The sequence below is a fragment of the Chelmon rostratus genome, chromosome 1 (genome assembly GCF_017976325.1).
Source record: "Chelmon rostratus isolate fCheRos1 chromosome 1, fCheRos1.pri, whole genome shotgun sequence".
Lineage (NCBI taxonomy): Eukaryota > Metazoa > Chordata > Actinopteri > Chaetodontiformes > Chaetodontidae > Chelmon > Chelmon rostratus.
The window spans coordinates 9,512,891-9,534,191 of NC_055658.1; the positions used below are offsets into that span (position 1 = coordinate 9,512,891).

Below are 21,301 nucleotides of genomic sequence, written 5' to 3' on the forward strand. Positions count from 1 at the left end.
TCTTTATATTCTTTTGTTGCTCTATGTAGACACATTTCAACAACCACTCTGAGACGGACCAAAACTTGCGCAGATCTTTTATACATGATGCATGTGAAACAGGTTCATTCTAAGATTCAGTGTGTGGCTGTCTTAGTTCAGTATTGATGTCTGCTTTTCAGTTGTATTCTGATACAATATCTCCATCAAATGCTACTAATTGGCAGTTTCGCCAGAAAACCCACATTTTCTCCAGAACTTCTAATTAGTAACAAACTGACATCAAAGGCCATCTGGAGGCACATAAACCGACACAAATCAAGGTCAGAGGAGTGGTTTTACCAACAAGTCGTCTAAATTAAATGACCAAATGCGCCATTTGTAACTGCCGTTCATCCAACAACACATAGACAACAATGAAACCATTTCATGATGTGCTGAGGTTGAAGTTTAGTTAGGTGTAGGCACAAACACAATGTGGTTTGGTTTATGGAAAGATCACAGTTTGACTTAAAATAACTACATGATTAATGATCGGGAAACATTGTGGTTTGGGTTGTAATTGTAACTTTGTTAAGATTAAGGGACATGGGATGTTTATGCAGAGACAAGTTAGAGTGGATGCTTTTCACCATTTTTGCTCATCTTTGAATTTTCTCGGAAATCACATGTCAAAAGTCTGTCATAGTCTTCCTCTGTGCTGCCGTCTTAACTTCCTCCTGTTACAATTTGACTGATTCCGTCCTTCGGTACACCTCGCTTTCACCGACAGCACCTTTGTCAATTCAACATTTTCTCCCCTCCCCCGCTCTCTCCAGGTGCGGTGGACGAAGACGGCAGGCAGTGCATCAGACAAGTTCCAGGAAACATCCATCTACAACGAGACGCTGCGCATCGAGGGCATCCAGAGGGTGCAGGGGGGTCGCTACTACTGCAAGGCCGACAACGGGGTGGGGGTGGCTGCCATCAAGTCCATCCGCGTAGATGTGCAGTGTAAGTGGGCAGGGAGAAAGAGGTCCACTTCTAGACCACAGCTGACTATCACTGCAGCTATTCCCACCGTTAGAGAAGACCGAGATGGGGAGAGATGGAAAGATTGGAGGAGGAAAGATGAAAGACAGATTGGATGGATGATGAGATTTCAGGTGGGAATGGCTTCCAGGAGTATCTGATGACTTGTGGTGGAAAGGATGAAAAGTATGGTTGGAGGATTAGGGGGGAAGAGGATAGATCAAATAGAAGTGCGGTATTTGGAAAGGGTGTAGAAAAGAGAGTGCAATATATATAAACATCCCAATTTCAATGCTCTTTTGCCTGAAGTGTACCTCTGGTTTACTGTATGCCTAAGGCAGGTGTGTGCACTCCACCAACCAGGGTGATGAGGAAAAAACTGTTTCGTCAGATACTCCTTGGAAAAAGTGAAGTCTGTGGGACATATGGAGAGTTTTCTAACAGTTAGTCCAGGCGGTACGGGCTCCCTAACCCACTGTTTCTCAAGTAACCCACTGCTCTTAAAAAGAAAAGGAGGAAAAACCAAACCACAAAGTCAGGTTTTTAGCTGCTCAGACTGAGACATCCTCAATATTTGTTTAGCCCTGTCACGTCCTCTTATTTAACAGTGCCTGCCAGGGTTAGTATGCAAATTACTCATCGACTGATAATTAAGAGATCACCTCATCATCATTTCAGACCTTGTTACTGATCTTTAGATCTGTCCCTGTGGTCTGGGACTCTATTAAAGGTCTTTTGTTATTGTTTGTAATACAGACAAACAATTTTGAGAAGCAGTGTTGTGTTGTAGGGGCCCCGTGCTGCTGCTTGTTTCACTGCCCCACTGTCCCTGTGAGTCAGGGGCCAGGTCATGGCGACAGGTTGATGCACATCCAACCCATCAATACTTTTATACAGTTTCGTTTTCATTCCCAGCACTAAAATCCTTGTCCATCCTTTGACGTCAGTTTATTGCATAGATAGTTCCTTCCTTCATTGATTCAATCATTTTAATGGTGGGTTTATAGACTAATAGAAAAAGGCTGATTTTCCAAGGGCCCTATAACCCCAAACATCCATTACCTGCCGTTCATTTGCTGAATTCATCTCTTCTTCTGCTTCGCTTTGTGTGCAGTGCAACACCATCGTCTGCCACCCCATCGTCTGCCACACATCTCCTCCACCAAACTCTGCAGTCGCAAGCATAAATACACACACACACACACACACACACACACCCATCGGCCCATGCTTGTCCCTCTAGGATTTGTCACTTACACACCACCCTGCCTCAGCCTCTTAATGGAGCTCTCCCTCCCTCCCTCCTTCCTTTTCCTCCTCCCTCTCTGCTGTTAGTGTTAGTTCTCCCCAGGCGCGAGCTTGGCCCCTGCTGGGGAGCTGGTAATTGCAGGGGGCCTGGGTAGTAAACAGGTTGTATTGTGTGTGTAGTTGTGACAGGTCTGTGAAGCTAACCAGCTCTGACGGCCAATGCTTGTTCAATTCCCCATCCCCCATGCCGCCTTAGACCCAGCGGCGGTCAGCCACGCTTCCTACACAGGACGACTTCAGTGGCAGAGCGATGTAACAATTAGCCCAGGCTACCAGGGAAGAAAAGAGAGAGAGAGAGAGAGATGGAGAGAGGTCGATGAGAGTGGAGGGAAAGATGGATGGGAGAGTGAGGAGAGAGGTGCTGTAAGCAGGGAGGTAGGAAGAGGGAGACGCAGGGAGGAAACAAGCAGAAACCACCGCAGCTGAGTGTCGCTGAAGATACAGTCATTCATTCTATTCAAGGATCTGGGGCCATGATAGCTCCTTTTACTTCAAACATGTAACTTGGTGGCAGTTCTGATGACTTAAATGATTTTGACCTTAATTGCATGATTGACAATATCTTTCAGGTCTGAGTACAAAGTCATTGTGTTTGACCAAAATCGGCTCTGTCCAGGCTCCACTGTGTTGCCAAAAATGTTCTTTTCTGGCTCTAAAGAGCTGACAGGGTGGTAGCAAGTTGTAAACACAAACTCCAGGCTCCCAAAAAGTCCTGTCAGAAACCAATGTGAGACATGATATGTCCATTTCTTTCTAAAGAGATAGTACAAGAGAAACAGAAGAACATGTAGTTCAAGCAGGAATGTGCACTGGTAAAAGAAAAAAAATGTTTTTAATCCAACCTCAAGCGGACTCTACCTTTCCAGGAATAACTGAACAGCGACTAGAGGAAAGAGCTGAAATAGAAAAGAATGGCTGAACAGATTGCAGCGTTGAGGTAGTTGTAATTTCCACACAAAAAAAGGGGGAAGATTAGAAAAAAGAAGACCAAGACAGATGGAGGGAGAGACAAAAGGAAAATGAAGACAGAGAGGAGGAAGAGTGAAATTTAGGGAGAGTAAAGAGAGAGGGGGAGGGAGATGCACATAATAAGGTAGATGCACTCATATGCTTTTCAATTTGAATGCATCCAACAGACCAGTTATTGGACTAGAGGGCAGAACACGTTGTTTCCTGCACAGGGAACAAACACGAGCCACAGCTCTCCCTCTCTCTCTCTCTCTCTCTCTCTCTCTCTCTCTCTTTCAATCACATAATTTTGTCTTTTCTCATGTCTCAGCTTTTTTTAACTGAAATGACCAAGCGCTGCACTTTCTATACACTCTTTATTTCCCCCTTCTCCCTCCCTCACTCCTCCTTCTTTCATATTGTCCTCTCATCCTCCATGTTTTCCCTCCTTCCTGCCCTCCTCTCTCAGCCATACACACCAGCGTGTGTGTTTTGTGCATGTGTGTTGTTCAGCTGGGGTCTCTCACTCTCAGCCGTGAGGCTCAACCGAGCCCAGCAGTGTCTGGCTTTAGGTCATCTGCCCTGCATGCAGCTTAGCTTTGCTTTCATACAGTCGCGTGGCTTCGAGCAGGCATGCAAGAAAGAGTGCGCACACACGTACGAACTCAAACGCCTGCTCCTCACGCATTCATATGTAGCACGAACATGTCTTTAGCATTTCCATACATGCACGTGCACGCTGATGCATAAAGTAATAGGGAGACACTTTTAAGTATGCACATATACTCAAACATGTCCAAAGGCACATGCAAACACGGCTACACTAAAACACACACTTAATGTGCAGTGTGTGAGAGCAACAGGGTGGAAGCATGAAGAGGGGAGAGAGTGAATGATGGATTCACTGTCACTGACAGACAGCAGAGAAAATGAGTGAAGTTTCAGGGTTTCAGCAAAGGAGTATATTCAATATTCTGCTTTGAATAAAAGGCACATACAGCAGATGTCACTTATGTATTTCTATAGCTGATACCCTATATCTCCCTCAGTCATTCCTCCTCTTCCTTTTTCATATTGTCCTCTCTGCATGCATCTGAACATTTCTTCCTTTTGTTTTTTTGTTCCGCAGCCCACACACAGGCACCTTTCCTCTCTCCTTGTTCAGTCTTGACTCTTTACAACTTCTGTTTCGAAACCCTGAATCAAGACTGTGCATCTGTTATTAATTAAGCATGTATTATTTATTAACCATACGGATATTTGAATCAGTTTGCAATCAGATTTATGGCAGCCAGCTTGTTTTCCATATGAATTTGCTTTCAGGACGTTCAGTCGATAAGTTATAAAATCGATGAACTTAATGAGCAAATACAGGTGGAGTTTTTTTTACCGCTGTTAATCTTCCCTTTTCCAAATCCACATAAGCACAAACAGAAACTTGACCGTTAATCTACAGCCACCAGGACTTCCTTCACTGATGCTTTCCATTCAGAAATACCTCATCCGCCCATCACCTTTCTTTCCCTGTTAGACCTCCCTCACAAGGGGGTCGCCTGTATCAACCAGCTGACCAATGACCTGGCACTCTAACCACTGAGGCAGTGGGACAGTGAGCAGGCGGGGTTTAACTTTGAGTAGCCTCTACTGATGGGATGGACTTGGTTCAGAAACCCAACCAATGGTACTTAGATAGTAGCATAGATCAGATACAAAAAAAAGCCCAAAAACTGTACTCATGAAAAAAAATGTTAGCTCGTCTTAGTTAATATCAAGTCCTCCCTGTGGATTCATTACTCTCCTCTGGACGCAGCAAGGTAAGTGGAAAAGTGTTGGGGGCTAATGATGATGATGATGATCATACTGTTGCTGATGATGTTGATGATGTTGTGGCAGTGGTGAAGATGACTCAAGACAGAAAAAACGGCTTATTACCTTAACCCCACTGACAATATGCATTCAGTGTTCCAGAAATATCAGAACAATGTCGGTGGGACATCTGAGCCTTAATAACATCACAAAAATATTGATAGTGCTACATGAAAAAGGTTAATCTTCATGCATTTTGTGACCACTGTTATTATTCTTGTCTCGCTTCTATCTGGGGGATCATCACACTCTAAGTTGTAGAAGTACAGTTTACATTATTTGGGGGATGTAAACAGGAAGTACAATGTTGCCATGGGGTCAGTGAGATTGGTTTATATTTTAGCAAACGCACCATATGCTGAATTAGCTATTAGCAGTTCCTGTTTGCAGTGTACCCGTGGATGTTCAGACAACTATCAGTGGATTCATTTGACAGTGAAGAAAACCTGAAAATGTGATTATCTCAGTGAAGTTCTGGAGTTACGCTGATTTTTTTTTTTCGAGTGTTGTGTTCTGTGTTATGGGCGTTTATCCGTGATGGATTGAGATAATGATATCCTAAGTACATGTAAGTCACACTGAATTTAAACATTGTCTCGTCTTTGTGTTCTTGTGTTTCTTATGCAAATTGTGGCAATGGGCGTCATTCGCCTCAGTGTGTGTCACAAACACTGCCGCAGCTCCAGCTGCTGACCGTGTCGGTGAGAGAGCTGACCAAACTACAATAAATAATTTGACGTTTTTAAGAACATTGTACATATAAATATACAAAATGAATATCTAATTCAAGGAAAGGGTTAAGGTGTTTCGAAGTAAATCCAGATGATCAAAAATGAAGTTCCTGTTCTGCTGATTTTCCAGTCAGACTGACTTTTTCAAAGGAACCGGCTCTACCCTCTTGTGGCATTGTCAGTAATGAGTGTATAAGTCAGTGGAGTTTAATACCGTGAATCTCCAAGCGTAGACAAGCCCTCTCACAGCTCTGGCAGTTATCACCCTAACTGTCACTGGCTATGGGAGTCAATAGAAGAATGTGTAATCTTTAGAAATAGTCCCAGTGCAGTAATACAAGAGCTCTGGTATTGTTGCTTTTGACAGCGGCACACACACACACACACACACACACACACACACACACACACCCATAAACAGCAGTCTCGGTGGAATTTTGTCTGTCCACGTTGGCCAGAGTCTACTGTCACAACACAGGCTCTGTGCTTCAGGGAGACACTCGTCCTGGCTGGATGGGGTGTGGGTGCTGCTGCTGCTGGTGCTCAGTGGAAACACAATATGCACACACACACACGTAAACACACATCCAGTATGAGCCTCACACACACACTCTTTGACACAGAAGAAAAGCAACTGTGGTACAGACAGGGAAAGGCGTTAACAGGTAGTTTAAAAGAAGTTTTGACCTTTCAGTGGGATTGAGGCTGTAGCCAGAGGGTGAATCATCGGGCCACCACACGACTGTCTGAGTCACACAGTGTGGCGCAAACTCACACAAACTTTCTTCTTTTTGCTCATCACCTCATTCCATGTGGTCCTCCCTCCCCAACTTCCTCTGTTTATCTTCCTCTCTCTGTGTTACTTGTTATTACTCTCTGCTGCTCTTTCAATATATATTTCTGTTTGTGCATGCGTCTTTGTGATTTCCTTGGTCTGGTTGTGTTTTCTTCGTCGCTCAGTCTCGTCTCCATAGGATTTCTCTCCTCTGCTTTATTTTGTTAGCTTCATCCCCTGTCCAATTTTCTTATTCTGGCTGTGTCTATGAAGGGATGGTCATTATTCCCATGCTGGCCTCTTATTGAAGAGGTGTGTTTTGATATATAGTTTATATGGTTGTTCATTTTTTATTCTTACTTCACAGTTGACCTTCACTCCATGATTTGGTTTGGTCTGCAGCACATAGTAAGAACAAGTACATTAGAAATGTAGCGGATGATGTCAAATTCATGGTAATCTGGAAACTCTCCATGGCCTGGGGAAATGCAGTATGTTCTGTTGATTTTCTCACACTGGCAAAAGGAATTTTTATGTAACTGTGGGCATTGCGTGTGTGTCAACTCAGTATTGTACTTTCTACTTTGCTCTTTCTCAGCAGATCAAATAGTCTCTCTTAGCTAATGCTTTTGGAAGCATTTGAACAGCATTCGTGCTGCCCAGTTTACAAAAAATGAAAGAGGTCACTGAAGGTGCAATTTGTAAAAGGCCTGGATCTCTCAACATTGTGCTTTGTCATTTCACCAAAAGAACAGATGTAACTAATCACATTAATGAAGGCTCGGGCCCATTTAGGCGTGTCAGTGCACCGCTGTGTGCGATACCAGGGTGTCGTGACCGGAACAGCTACATTTAAATGCAGTCATTATTAGTTCCACATATTTGAGAAATAAAAATGTCTGCCTCAAGAAAGGTTTATTATAACACGAAATGAAACTGCAAGGCAGGAAGTTTAATGTGTGACATTCGCAACGTTGGTGATATACTGTATGTAAGAGAGCTCGAGTACTGACATCCTATGTGGACTACAGTGAAATACAGTTCCATCCAAAAGAGAAAACCATACAGTGTCCACATCTCTCCTTATGGTCCTTGGTCGGTTATTTTTGTAAACAGTTGCTTGCTTGCCTCAGACATCCTTGGATTTTTCCAAGCCATTCTCATTCCCAGATATTGACGCAGATGGGTTTCCAGTGGAGTCAGATGAAAGCCGGGAGCATCTCTGTAAGAGAGATCGCTGAGGGGCGTGACGAAGCGTCGGTATATGACACCCTGGCAATGAGACCAGGCTGATTTTTCTTGTCTGTGGTTCTGTAAGAAGCAATTCAATCGTAGTGACCATCTTTAATACTTACCATCCACTTTTCATGTTGTTTATTAGAAATGTCAGAAAACTGCAATCTGTGCAGCAGGATGTTATATTTTCAAGGACTGTTGTTTCTGTCAGTGGATGTTTAAACAATATAGTAACTTCTCCTGAACTGGTCATTCATTGAATCACTATTATATGCTGTTATTTGACAAACTAGTTAAACAGATCTATTTAAAAAAAAAAAAAAAGTTGTGGACTGTTAAACACGGTCTTTGATGGTTTTAAGACATCAGACTAAATCTGACTTGACATGCTTGTCTCTCTTGACATTAAATAAATATAAGTGTTAAGGCAAACAATTGCCATTATTAAGGAGAGAGGAGAGCATTTCTTCACTTGCGTATGTGAGACAAAGTGCTGTGACGCTTGCCGTAAGCAGTCTCCCCTGTTTCATCTGGCTGTGCTCTGCCATGTTCTTTTATGCCACTCACAGCCTAACTCTTGTGTGTGTGTGTGTGTGTGTGTGTGTGTGTGTGTGTGTGTGTGTGCATGCACAGTAGAAATGAATATAATCTCTAGTACAATACAATTGGTGGTCACAGGGATACACTTTGGTAATTGTTATTAATGACTAGTCTATGGTCTTATTGCTACATGAATTAGTGACAGAAAAATGTGCATATAAATGAGTCTGATTTCAGGTCATAATACATATCTCAGCTTTCAGATGATGTCTTTGGTGGCATCAGAGGCATCCTAACGCAGTTTGTTTGATGTCATGCTTCCAACAAGTGGGGAAATTAACCATTGTCTGCTAAACCACCGGCTTGTAAAGCTTCAGACATTCATCTTCCCACTGTGAAATTGACAAGTGGCCTCGGAATAGAGAGATCGCGTTTGCATTTCCCCCCAACATCCCATCAACTCAAGCCACCTTTACCTGGAAATCCAGTGCAGACACAGGATGAGTAGGAAAGAGACGCTTTTTTCTGCTTATTATTCTGAAATCACTCAGGAAGCAACATCTTGCTCATCATGAAGGAGTGATTTACCATCATAGTAGATGTTCTGGAATCATTGTTGGAGAATGGTTGTTGACACCCTTCAGGTGTCCCTCAACTTTCACATACTAAACATCCTGCACATACTGTCTCTTGGCATATAGATCAATTTACCAATAGGTGCATCATACAGATACAATAGGTGGCAAATCAGCACTTATAAATGCATGGCATACACACACTTTAGAATCTTCAGTTGCACACATAAATGGCCGTTGAACAGTGAATCTTGGAGGCTTATGATCAAGTCAAAGTGTCGCTTCTGGTTAGGTTTCACCTTTCATCAGTGGACACTGATGCATGAATAGGCGTTGAACATGCCATCATATCTGCTGTTCCTCCCGACATGGGTTGACATACAGTTGTACATGTTGCACGCACAAGGGAATACACGCAGGAACTTTATGTAGACTTGCACACAAAAAGTCATGCAGTAAATGTGTCAGCCTGCATGCAGAGCATTCATCTGTCCCCACTGTTTCATCTTCCTCCTTCCTCCTTGCAGTCCGATATTCTTGTTGGCCGCGACAGAAGGAGAGGCTTTAGTCAACCATAATAATTTCATAATGCAGTAGAATAAATAAAGATGGCACATTGGCTCGGTGGTTTGCATTGTCACCTCACAGCAAGAAGGAAGGATATTAACCCAGCTGGAGTTCTCATGTTCTTGCCATGGTCATGTGGATTTCCTCCCACTGACAGTCCACAGACATGCAGGTCAGGTGAATTGGAAACTCTTGTCTGTCTATGTGTTAGCTCAGCAGGATGTGAACTTTGTATGCATAACCAAATGAAAATATATACAGTAAAGCAAACTGAAATTGAAGGAGCTGCTGCAAATGAAATGGACAGAAAAGAGAAAAGAGTGGAAGGGCACCAAAAAAAAAAAAAAAAAACTAATTGAAAACATGACCTCACTATGAGAGGATGCGTTTTTGTGGGCATGACTGAGTATATATTTGTCCCTAAACTCCTCAGAATACAGATAAAAGAGACAATAAATGTGTCCTGTCCTTCTTTCAACACACTTTTTACTGAAGTCCATTCAGTCCTCTCACTGCAACAGTATCAGCAGTTTTTAAAATGGTCCATGAAGGTGACATGAAGATTTGATTAAAAAAGATTTTGAAGCTTGACAACTGTTCATTAACACATTTGTGTACAAAATCTTCATGTGGTATTCATTCTTCACTTTGTACGTAGTGCTGTTTTATAATTTCAACAGGTCCAGTTGCTCTTTTGAAGTGAGCCAGGGATCAGTTCACTTCAATTCTAAAGAGCTTTAAGGTTCTTTATACAGTGGGAGATTTTTGGTCATTGGATGGCGTAGCTTCTTGTTACCATTTCCCATTCTCTTGTTCAAACTGTACTTGCTAGCTATGCTTGGCTACTTTTTTGTCCATGGCCTATTCAGCTGTGCCGTGTCAAAGGTATTTACTCATACTGCACTGTCCTACTACATGGCTTAGTGACAGCAGTTGGACATAATTATGATAGATCAAAGAGACAACAGCGGTTGGTAGTCCACTCTAAGTTCATCTTGGCTAATTTGCATGTTATCTGCTGATCTGCACTGTAATGCTATCGGAGTAGCACATGTTAATTGACCCTGCTACTAGCTAGAGATTATTGTTTAAAATACAGTAAGAACAAAGACTAGAATATCGAGACCAGAGGCTACGACAAGGGTTGCGAGATTAGTAATGCAAATTAATGGATGCTCATTTACAACCAGAGAGGAGCCAAAAAACAGCCATGATGTGTTGCAGTAAGCAAACTAGGGACAGAACAAATAATCGTCATATCATAATAATCTTAAAATCTGTAACAGCTAGTTCGCAACCATGCCTACTGTAGCCAGACACTAATGAAAACAGACATCTAACATTATGTGCACATCAAGTCACACATCGAAGAGAAGAAAAGCCAGCTCTGAGTCAAGTTGGAGCCCCGAAGCGCTCTTCATCTCGTAATACCAGACTGATGATGATTCTGGTCTGGTCTCTCTCTTTGTTGGAGGCCTTACAAACCGATCAGAGAAGCTTGGATTACAACACACACACACAGGGAGTGTGTGTCTTCATTATCTGCTCAGGATCTTGACATACTATGCAAATAGTTGTTACTGGAATATTAATGTTCAAAATTTCAAACTGTATGTTGAAACTTTAAACACAAGTTGTCAGAAGAAGAGAACAATGTAAGCGCTCCATGCCCTTAAGGAAGCTTCCAGTGCAACAGATTTTGGTGGGAGTAGGGTGAGGTGAATTTGGTGGGTTTTGTTGTTTTGTTTTCCTTTCCTCTGGTCATTAAGTCCAAGATGCATTTCAGCCTGTTAATGCTGAAAATCTGAACCTGTGTTTGGGCCACAAATGTGCACGATGCATTTTTCTCACGCACGCCTCGTGAAGGTGCAAACACGACCTGAAGCTTCAAGCCTGTTTTTATGACAGTGCATGCATAAACGCAAGGTTGATGCCCAATAAAAAGGCACTGAATTAATTTATTTATCTATATTATGCAATCTTGGCCAGGTTGTAAACCCACAGAGTCTTCACTCTTGTCCAGCAGCTGCGAAGCAAGGACAGGAACTTCTTGGGTATTGAGGAGCTGCAGTGTTTATTCATCAGAAGCTGTAACCTACTGCCAATAGACAACTTCACTGCTTTCCCTCTGCTTCGATGGCCATCACCTCTCTCGCTCAACCACACGCATTCATTTGCGTCAGAGCTGATGGAAAAATCGATCAGGAATGCTCAGACATTCCAAAGGGAAACCTGAAATTCATGGACAAAGTGGAACCACCATAGACAGCCACTTGATTGTTAGCTGAACCCTGTTATCATGCTGACGTGACGTTTGCGGTCTAGACACAGGGATAGAAAAGAATGAATGAATAAAAAGGTGCACTCCTGTATGAAAAATGAGAAACAATATGAAAAAAGTGCCATGGACATGACCTTGCTGTCTTCAGTGGTAGGTACAGCTCTGGACATCCTGATATGCACATATCCCCGACTTACATTACTGGTTTATTTTTTAAAAATCGATTTCCAGTACCCAGCGTTCACTTGAATACCTAGACGGAACATCCACATTGTTATTTGCACATTGTGAGCTGTCAACGGCTATCTGGGGCAGTCAATACCAAAGGCTAGATGCTTAAAACTAAAAATGTTCCACTTAAGTGATATATGGCGCTGCTGAACAGGAACTCACTGAGTTCAATATGGTGCTAACACTGTCAGGGTCAAGGGTCTAGGTCCCGCTGGGCCCATCTGCCAAAAATGTAAGCACTCAAGACAGCAGCAGCAAGGCACTTTGGATTAAACCAAACCGAACTGCATATAGTGCTGTGATAGTGTGTTGAGTATGTTGTTGAGGCTTTTAATAATTTCATTTTAAGCAGAACATACAGTATACTGGTCATCACATCCTCGCCACATGTGTCGAAAGTGCATAAATAAGTCTATAGCTATGGAAGTTGATATCAATTTGAGTTCTGTGTGTAGAAAAACGTGGAATAATAGCTGAAATAAATGATCTTTTGACACCACTCGCACAGCAGTGGTGCACCTGCAGAACAGTTGTGAGATGGGTCTGATTTAAAGGAAGAGTGTGTTGTGGCTTGTGTCAATTATGTCTAATAAATTAATGTTCTATTTTTCACTGTTACAGTGCAAACCTTGCCAGGATGCAGTGACAGTTTGCCGATAGAGAGTTAAAACCATTTAAAGGGTCTTCAAGCACTGCATTCAGTGGAGAAAGTTGTTCATAGAGGAAATATGATCGATGGCAAAAGCCTAACAGACTGCGTACTTGAACCTTAAAGTAAAAGAAATATTGACAGTGGCAACTCAGTGTTTATGGCAAAAAGCTAAATTATTCAAGTCAAGGTGCAAGCTCAGTGCAATCAAGCACAAGGACAAAAAAATATCAGCTTCCCCGGCACTCCAGTAGCTCGAGGCATACAAACCTGCGACTTCACTGTAAACTGAAAGGACGGCGTCAAAGGTTCACGGCTCACAGGTTTGAAGTGGCGTGTTTCATTTGGTACACACTGTCACTGCTCCGTCAATCCATCGGAAAAGATTCTCTCCATGCTACAATACATTGAGAGTTGCGCTGTTGATAATATGCAAGCAGCCGCAGGCTTCTCTCATAGGACACAGTTGTGTTTTGACCATGCAATGTCTGGAGGTACTGAAGCCCATGCTTTGTGTTAGAATGTGTGCTTTCGTTTTTGTGTTCGTTACATCTAATTTTCTCATTCAGTAGCATGCATGACAAATGTGACAGAATGTAAGTTACTTTAGTGCATAACTAACATACTTATCATAAGCCAAACACGATCTGTTCCTGAACCTAACAAAGTAGTTTTGGTGCTTAAACCTAACCAAAGTGCGACCATTTCACAACATTAACCACGTGTCTATTATTGTTCGTAGCAAGATTTATTTTTAATGTCTAATCGGATTTGCTAACTTGTCCGCGGAGCCTTGCACATTGAAAAATGATGCCAAAGAAGTACCCAGCGCCCTAAAATCTAATGCCGAGCAGTCCTGACCAAGTGTCTGTAAGTGAGCACGTGTTTCCAAAACAGACACTTTTTGCTTTTATATATTTAAGATGTTGATAGTTTCTATTTTGTTTCATACATAATTGAAGATTTGCACAAAGGTTAAAGCAGAACAATAATCGAAACTGAGTAAGTACCTTTTATTTGTTGAGTATGTAATTCAAAATATAATCAGAAAAAGGCCTTTCTGTGTGGTCACTTTAAACTTTATATTCACTGAATCTACAGAAAACATGCTACATTGTGATATGTAGCCCTATTGTTGTCTGAATATGAGATGACCTGTATCGGTATTTGCAAGTCATGAAGTAACTAGTAAATGTAAATGTTACAATTTCAGTAACTAGCTCAACACTGCTCATGTCTCCTTAGTAATGACATGTATAGAAAGAGGCTCATGTTTGGTTGTGATGAACCTGCTATGACCCTAGATAGCAAATGATTAAGAAAAGTTGATGCAGCAACATCCAAGGCAGCCGCTTATATTCAGCATTAACTGGCGGAATATGCACAGTAATAGACAGGCCTATCGGTCATGTTCTTTGCTCTCTCTGTGCATTTAAAAGATTCTCATTACCACTATCTCACCTCCAGTCAAATATGTAAATTAAGTAATTTGACTCACAATATCAAGTATAAATACACCTGCACCATGAGCTGCCAGCCAAGCCCCTCTGAGGTCTCATTTGATCTTTGTAAGGAGGAGAATATGATTATTATCACCTCCACCTGCTATCAGATTATCATCATATCGTTGTCAGATCCACTTCAGAACTAATATGATGTAACACTAAGGTGCGTTTCATTACCAGTCACATATATTCACACAGTCACCTTCCGATGAACGGGCTTGGCTTAATAAGACACTGAACGTGTGTGTGATTGTGTGTGTTTGTGCATGTTTTTAGGTGTGTCCGTCTGTATTTTGGAGGGAAAGTTAATTGGTATTCTCATATTAGTGTACGTGCTTGACAGTGTGTATGCTAAGCAGTAACAGGAGGGCTATTGTCACAGCAAAATAATACATCCTCTTTGTATGAAATCTAATTTTGTGCCACGGTGCACCCTATTTTTAAGAGTGAACAGGCAAAAGATGCTCCACAGATAAGGAGGTAAGGAGGTATGAAAAGGTGAGGGCTATTGTCCTGTTCCTCATGAATACATATTTTTGATTAAGTTACTCTCCCTGATATTTAAAGTCCTTTGGATAAAAGCTGAGGAGAGACGTTTTGTTCCCCCACAACATTCAGCTTCACGGGCTGCTTCATGAGAAAGCTAATTATTTAGCTCACTCTTTGTACCGTGCTCTTCTGTCAGCTTGGGCCTGCGTACCATATAGAGAGAACAAATCATACAAATTATGTATTATAGAAGAAAATCCTGTTTTCAGGCTGCTGTGGTTTATTGTTCACGATACTCGAAGCTGAAATAGAAAGAAAAGAGAGAAACATAAGACCTGTATTATCCACTCGTTGCCCATTATTTTGTTCGACTATTGTGTATTATTCTATACATTTGAACTGAAGAAATTATGCTTATATACTACTAAACTGTTTTCTCAATTATGTCGTGGCCACAAATCGCTGCCTGGATCATGCTCACCGGCAACATTTTGTTTTTTTGAAACAAAGCACAGGATCCTGAGTCCCGTCTGTGATCAGGTTCAGGCAAAAGAAACACTTTATTTAATGTTAGTGAAAGATTGTGGTTTCATCTAAATGTTAATAGAGGAAACACTTTTGTGTCTCCTGCCTCAAGTCACTGCAGATTTCTTCTATTTAAGACCACAATCGTTAAACCAAGTGCTACTAGTGCCTAAACATCACTATAAACAAGTTCAATAATAAAATGCAGTCTTTGCTTGTCTTCTTGTGCAGCTGTCCATTTCCAAAGGAAGACATAGTGGTTTATTGTTTGGGGTTTTTAGTATCCATTTATTTCCATTTCCGACAGGAGAGACATTGTGCAGCTACATCATAAGAGGTGGACCTCTGATAAGCGCCGTGGAAGGACTCGTGGATGCGGGTTGTGGTGAGAACTGGAGGTGTATGGGGTGGAGAGGGTTGCATCAACCTGGCAGCTGAGAGCAGCAGAGGAAGGAACAAAGTTTGACGGCAACAAGATGACTGGCCAGTGATCAGATCTTGCCCCAACCTCTGTGGGGCAAGATCTGGGGCCCTCAGTCAGTTGATTGGAGAGCTGGAAACTGAAAAGGGAAAAGACAGATAGAATGTAATTTGAGCTGATTGAACTTTTGCTAAACTCCCTTTCTTTCACTATAGTCTGAGGATCAACCTGCAGGGACATGAAACTTAGTTAATCCATCGCAGTCAGTTATATAACCTGACCGTACAGTTTTAGGTTATATACTGAATGGGAACTGGTCGAAGGCAGATAAAACACATTCTGAAACGTTAAACACTGTAACATGATTTGAAAATGGTTGGCAGTTACATAAAGCACTTATGATTTATAGTTAAATAACAAAAGCATTGCTGTGGTCTGTTAATGGCCCAGCTGTCAAATAGCATCTGTCTAACGATCACACATACTTCTTCTCGCCCGCTCTACTAGATTCCAATATTTGCCCCGTTTGCATAGAGACGTTTTACTTTGCGTCCGCTGAAGAAACGTGACGTTAAGGAGGGGATTTCATAAATTTCACTGAACTGAGGGATTCCATTCCTCACCTGAGAATATGTCAGGACTAAAGCAAAATATTAACGGCATTGTTACAGCAATGGGGTCGCCACAAGTCTGTAATACTTTTCTTATCACATGCTCGGTGGTAATGTGGCATGTGGTATGCACAGTCAGCACAGCTTGCTCGCTAAATTAAGGAAAAAACAGGCTTTCGTTTGACCTGAAATAGCCTCCAAAATTCCAGCAGTGCATTGCATCGTATCTCCTACAGGGGAACGAGCCGACAATCCGACCATTGTCTCACATTAGGCCTAATTAATTAGCACTTTGCTATGGTTTAAATCCCTAATGGAAGCTCACTGACCTTGGAGTTATTTTCAGTGCTCGGAAGGCAAAGGCAGCCCTCTCCTGGGTCTGTTTATATTAAGAATATCTCTTCCATTTTGTTTTGCACTGTTCTCTCTCTCTCTCTCTATCTCTCTCTCTCTCTATCTCTCTATGTTTGTGTGTGTGTGCATTAGTATTGTGTGGGTAGGTTGATTGTACAAGGTATTGGGTTAAATGATGAGTGGAGACTAACAGAAAACCTTGATTATGCACACCCGCTCTACTGCTGTTATATTAGAATTGTGCATTTAAGCATTGTGAATAGTGTGACAGGGTCGGTCGTCATTAACATGAATCGCGATGTTTATATTTCACATTTGACAACGACAGGATGTCATGTGTAATGTGTCACTATATAAAATCACTGGCTTTGTCACAGTGCTACAATTCACGTGACAATACTGCAAATGTGTATTGTGGTGTCATGTTTGTTTTAATTAGTGCTCCTCCAGAGTGTTTTTATTTGCTTGCTCTGCTCTTATGTGACATAGAATTTTTATATATTTTCATCTCATACTTTATCAAATGCAGGGATGTTGCTCTGTTTTACAGATTCAGTAAACAAAATACAAATTATAACAAATTCCTCAGTGCTGCGTAACAGTATGAGATGGTGAAAGTAACCAATCACAGAAAACATCATTTTGCAGTTTTTGCTTTTAGACACTTCCTTTTCAATGTGCTGTGTTGAAATTGCCGGTGTAAATATGTAGTTAATGCATTGTTAGTGAAGAGAATCTGAGCGTAGCACCCTCAGAAATGCACCCTGATTCAGTCTTTCTTGGTAATTGTTTGCAGGTGTGGAGGCTCCAAAAGTAGAAACTGGTGAGTCCTGAAAAAGAGCCCTCCTTTTCTAAAAAAAATTGCCAGAATGCTTCCATTTGTTGAACGCACGAAGATGTATTTGGCCATTATGTGCATTTCAGGTAGTTGTTCAGGTATGTGTTTCCGAACAAAAGAGAAACCATTAGGTACATGCTAACATGCATCGACACTGTCGGCTACCAGTGCTATAAATACAGCAGGTGGAAGAGGAGTGTGTTCCCGTGGTTTCTCTTCGCCCCGCTCATCAGTCCCCAGCTACATTTGCAAAGATACCCTCTAATGTATAAGATCTGTTACTAATGGATCTTAATGCTTCAGATAGCCACACTGGCCTAATTATTTTCTCTTGCTGCCAGACACTGTGTGCGAGTGTATGAAGGAGTGAGTTGGAGGGACTGATTGAGTCCTTAGCAGAACCTTTGCCTTCAAGCAAAAAGCATCTTTTACCATCTGATGTGTGCATTCCCTGACAAGGCAGCCGGTGTCACCTTGACGGAAGAACATCAAAGAAGCCACAACTGCAGATAATGGCTTCTCGGTGTCCAAGAGAATATGGATCAAACCAAACAGGGAAAAGCACTTAAATGTATCTCACAATTCTTTTGATCAGCAAAGAGGGTATATATAAAAAGTACTCTCTGCGTCCGTTGAGCTCTCGTATGACATTAGCACTGGGACTTTTGTGTCATGTCACACGTAGCCCTGTTCACATAAAGGAGTGACGTTATTGTGCTGTCCACGAGAGAGCAACGTTTAGTGAAATGCTTGTGATGTAGAATATTCAACAATGAAGACGTCTGTGAGAGAGGAAGCTTTCACTCAGACAATACCACCCTCAGCCTGGAGAAACATTTCTACGCAGGTAGCTACTGTGAGTCTTCCTCAGTCGCCATCCTGCATAGTCTACCTTCTATTAGTAATGCATTCATGTGCTCTTTCATGGGTGTCAATTAATAGATGAATTATTCACCAATAATATTCCCACATGAAGGGTAGCAGGTTTTACTGTGTGTCAAATGTGATAGCTCAGATGATATCCCAGTCATTTTTTTAGGCATTTTTATTTCATGTTCTGGTAAAATAAACAGCACCAATTTATCTGATAGGTGTGACATAATCACAGGTCAGAATTTTTATATTTTAAAGGCACCAATTCTTGCAGCGTAAATGTGGTTAACATAAAACCTGCCACCCACATAAAGCTAAGCTTACAAATGAGTCTGATTTGCATAATGGGGCTGCTACAGGTCAAACCCTTAAAGGTACGCTGTCGATTCTCAACCTCATTTCCATCACTCAAAATGGGCTTGATTCACAACAAGTGCAACAAACTTTAATGTTTGTTCTTTTTTTCTTTTAATACTGCTGCATGTTTGTCATTCAATCCACTTTACACTTAACTTGCTAAACTGAGGGATTGTATCTCACCTTTTGTATTGGACCCAACAAACCATCAGTACTAGACGGCAGTGCCACCATTTTGACATGCAGCATCCAAGATATGTTCGTATCAAACTAACGTGCCGTTGGCTACATTAGTGCAATTTTCCTGAATTATTTATCATCAGCCTGAAAGAACTGAGTTAGGTTAAGGACCTGGTCTTCCAGGTGGAATCCTTCACATCGAGGAGCCTCCAGAAAAATGGCCCTTGTCGCTAGCGTCTTATCTTATCAGCGGCCGCGTTCCTTAAACATCATGCTGTCACAGTGCTGTTGCTTTGGATCCATTACTTAGTTCATTATGCAAGAATTATGTCCCGTCTCCAGCTCGAGCCCTAGCCTCTCTATTGTGAAAGGTCATTTGGGTTCCCTGGAGGGCCATTCAGCTGGGACCATTATATAGCAGTAACTCACGCGGGGCTTCAGGGAGGGACAGGAAGGATAGGAAGCACCAGGGGTGTGGCCGCACCACACGTGGCAGGTGACGATTAGAGAGCTGTAGACATGGAGTAGTAAAATACGAATGTTTCATTTTTTTTTTTTTATATTGGCAGGCATTGCTGTAAGATACCCTTTATTGTAACTACAGGCCAGGATATGTCACTGTGTATTGAACCGCATTGATTCACCTCTGACAGGGTGGGTGTGAGTCGCTTTAAAAATAGCCTGCGATGGTGGTGCAGACACTGTTATAATTAACCTGGTGCCACTTCCTCAATAAACTGAGTGACATAAAGTGTTAACAGTAACACTCGGCCCTATTAAGAAAATTAAGGTGAACAGTTTGTATCAGCTCCTGGGTGAGGGTGTCATACGAGATCGTAGTGTTTTGACTGGTCATTGTACAGCATGCACACTTTGCTGTTTTGTGTTATGCAAATTGAGGCACTGCTGCTATAAAAAAAAGAGAAAAAAATGATTCAAGTTGCTGTTAAAAATGGTTCTTTTATTCTTTGAGCAGTGATTGATTTGATTTTGTTTTTTCTCACATTGGTTTGTCGCTGGGGTTCATTTTCTCTTCCCAAACTCTGGTCTGCAAGCAATTTTAAGCACATGTGTGCTTGACTGTGCAGATGTAATTATGCTGTTGCTCATACCCTCAAGCTCAACTGATGCTGTGTATCACAGTTCTCTTAGATTTACTACAGGTGACAGCTTTAGAACCCATCATTGTATCCTCGAGAGACTACAGGGGTCATCACTTACCGTTCGAAGTGAACCACGCTGTCTTTTTTTACGAAGCCATCCTTAATAAGCTACCATGTTATTTATCATCAGTTTTAAGATTCAGAAATATGGGGGATCATACTCATTCACAACAATGCACTAACTTGAAAATCCCATTCATGAATATGGAATTAGCAAAACAGTCCACCTATTACGCTCCTTATAGGTGGAATGACTTCTTTAGATTTTTGACCTCAGAGCAGTAAAAGCTTCTGTTGAACTTCTTTTTCTGTCATTTGTCTGTTTGTGGTGTAAAGGAATGTAGTTTTTACACTTGCTGTGGTATAACTTATTTTGATGATGTTTTTGCAGGACATCACTGTGAGTAAGAGCTTTTCTCTCAGTCAATCAAAAATACCAAAATTAGGCAACAGATCTTAAATCAGTGACAAAGGTCTGATTCTAGGAGGTAAAATTTGATTATTTGCTCTTCAGGTATGTCAAACAAAATAAAGAGCAATATTCAGCACAGTACTCAGAAAGAGTTACTGCTACAATGGCTAATGTGGACATAAACTAGCTTATAGGTACAGAATTTTGAACACAACATACACATTATATCACAGTATTAATTAGGTCATTTTAACCAAGCCTTATCGAAGGTTCCCAATTAGTGCGACTTGAGAAGTTTCATAGTCTGCTTGCAAATCAGCTGTATTTGTCAAGACAGATGGATGAGCAGATGGAGGTGATGAGCACAAACCACAATCAGCCTGCCACTACTTCCCAGACATATGCTTAATATGACATGTTACAATTACACTGTCACAATAGAGCCTCATTTATCCACATTTCAGGCACCATCTAGTTGTGTCAGATTGCTTCGACACAGCAGAATCCAACTGATCCAAGATCTAGATATCGGCTAGTTTTGCTCTACCAGCCTCTCTTAATAGAACTCAGCAAACTGTAATCACAGCCAGTGAAATCTTTCAAGGATTTTCTTACTTTACACTTCAGCAAACACTGCACATATGTGCTTAATGCAGTTTCCTCTGTTGCAGAAACCCGGAACCACAGAGCGGAGACAGTATTTGAAATGCATTACTGCCTTCTTTTTAAACAAACAGCAGTTAGTGTATGTGATGACCTCAACAAACACACAATGTCATATTCTGAAATACCGTAGAAGTTTCCCTTTAGTCCAGGTACTGCTGTGTGATTGCCACATTTTCTTGGTGCAGACTTGTAGCCTCCTTTGTGGAGCAT

General features: G+C 41.6%; 1 protein-coding gene across 1 annotated transcript in view; it reads left to right on the forward strand.

The window, feature by feature from the left end:
- LOC121627747 (MAM domain-containing glycosylphosphatidylinositol anchor protein 1) overlaps window positions 1–21,301 on the forward strand; it is a 171,467-nt gene that overhangs the window by 67,421 nt on the left and 82,745 nt on the right. Inside the window, exon 4 of the mRNA XM_041966793.1 lies at window positions 798–972. Coding sequence (XP_041822727.1) covers window positions 798–972 — 175 coding nt within the window. The remainder of the gene's footprint in view (window positions 1–797; window positions 973–21,301) is intronic.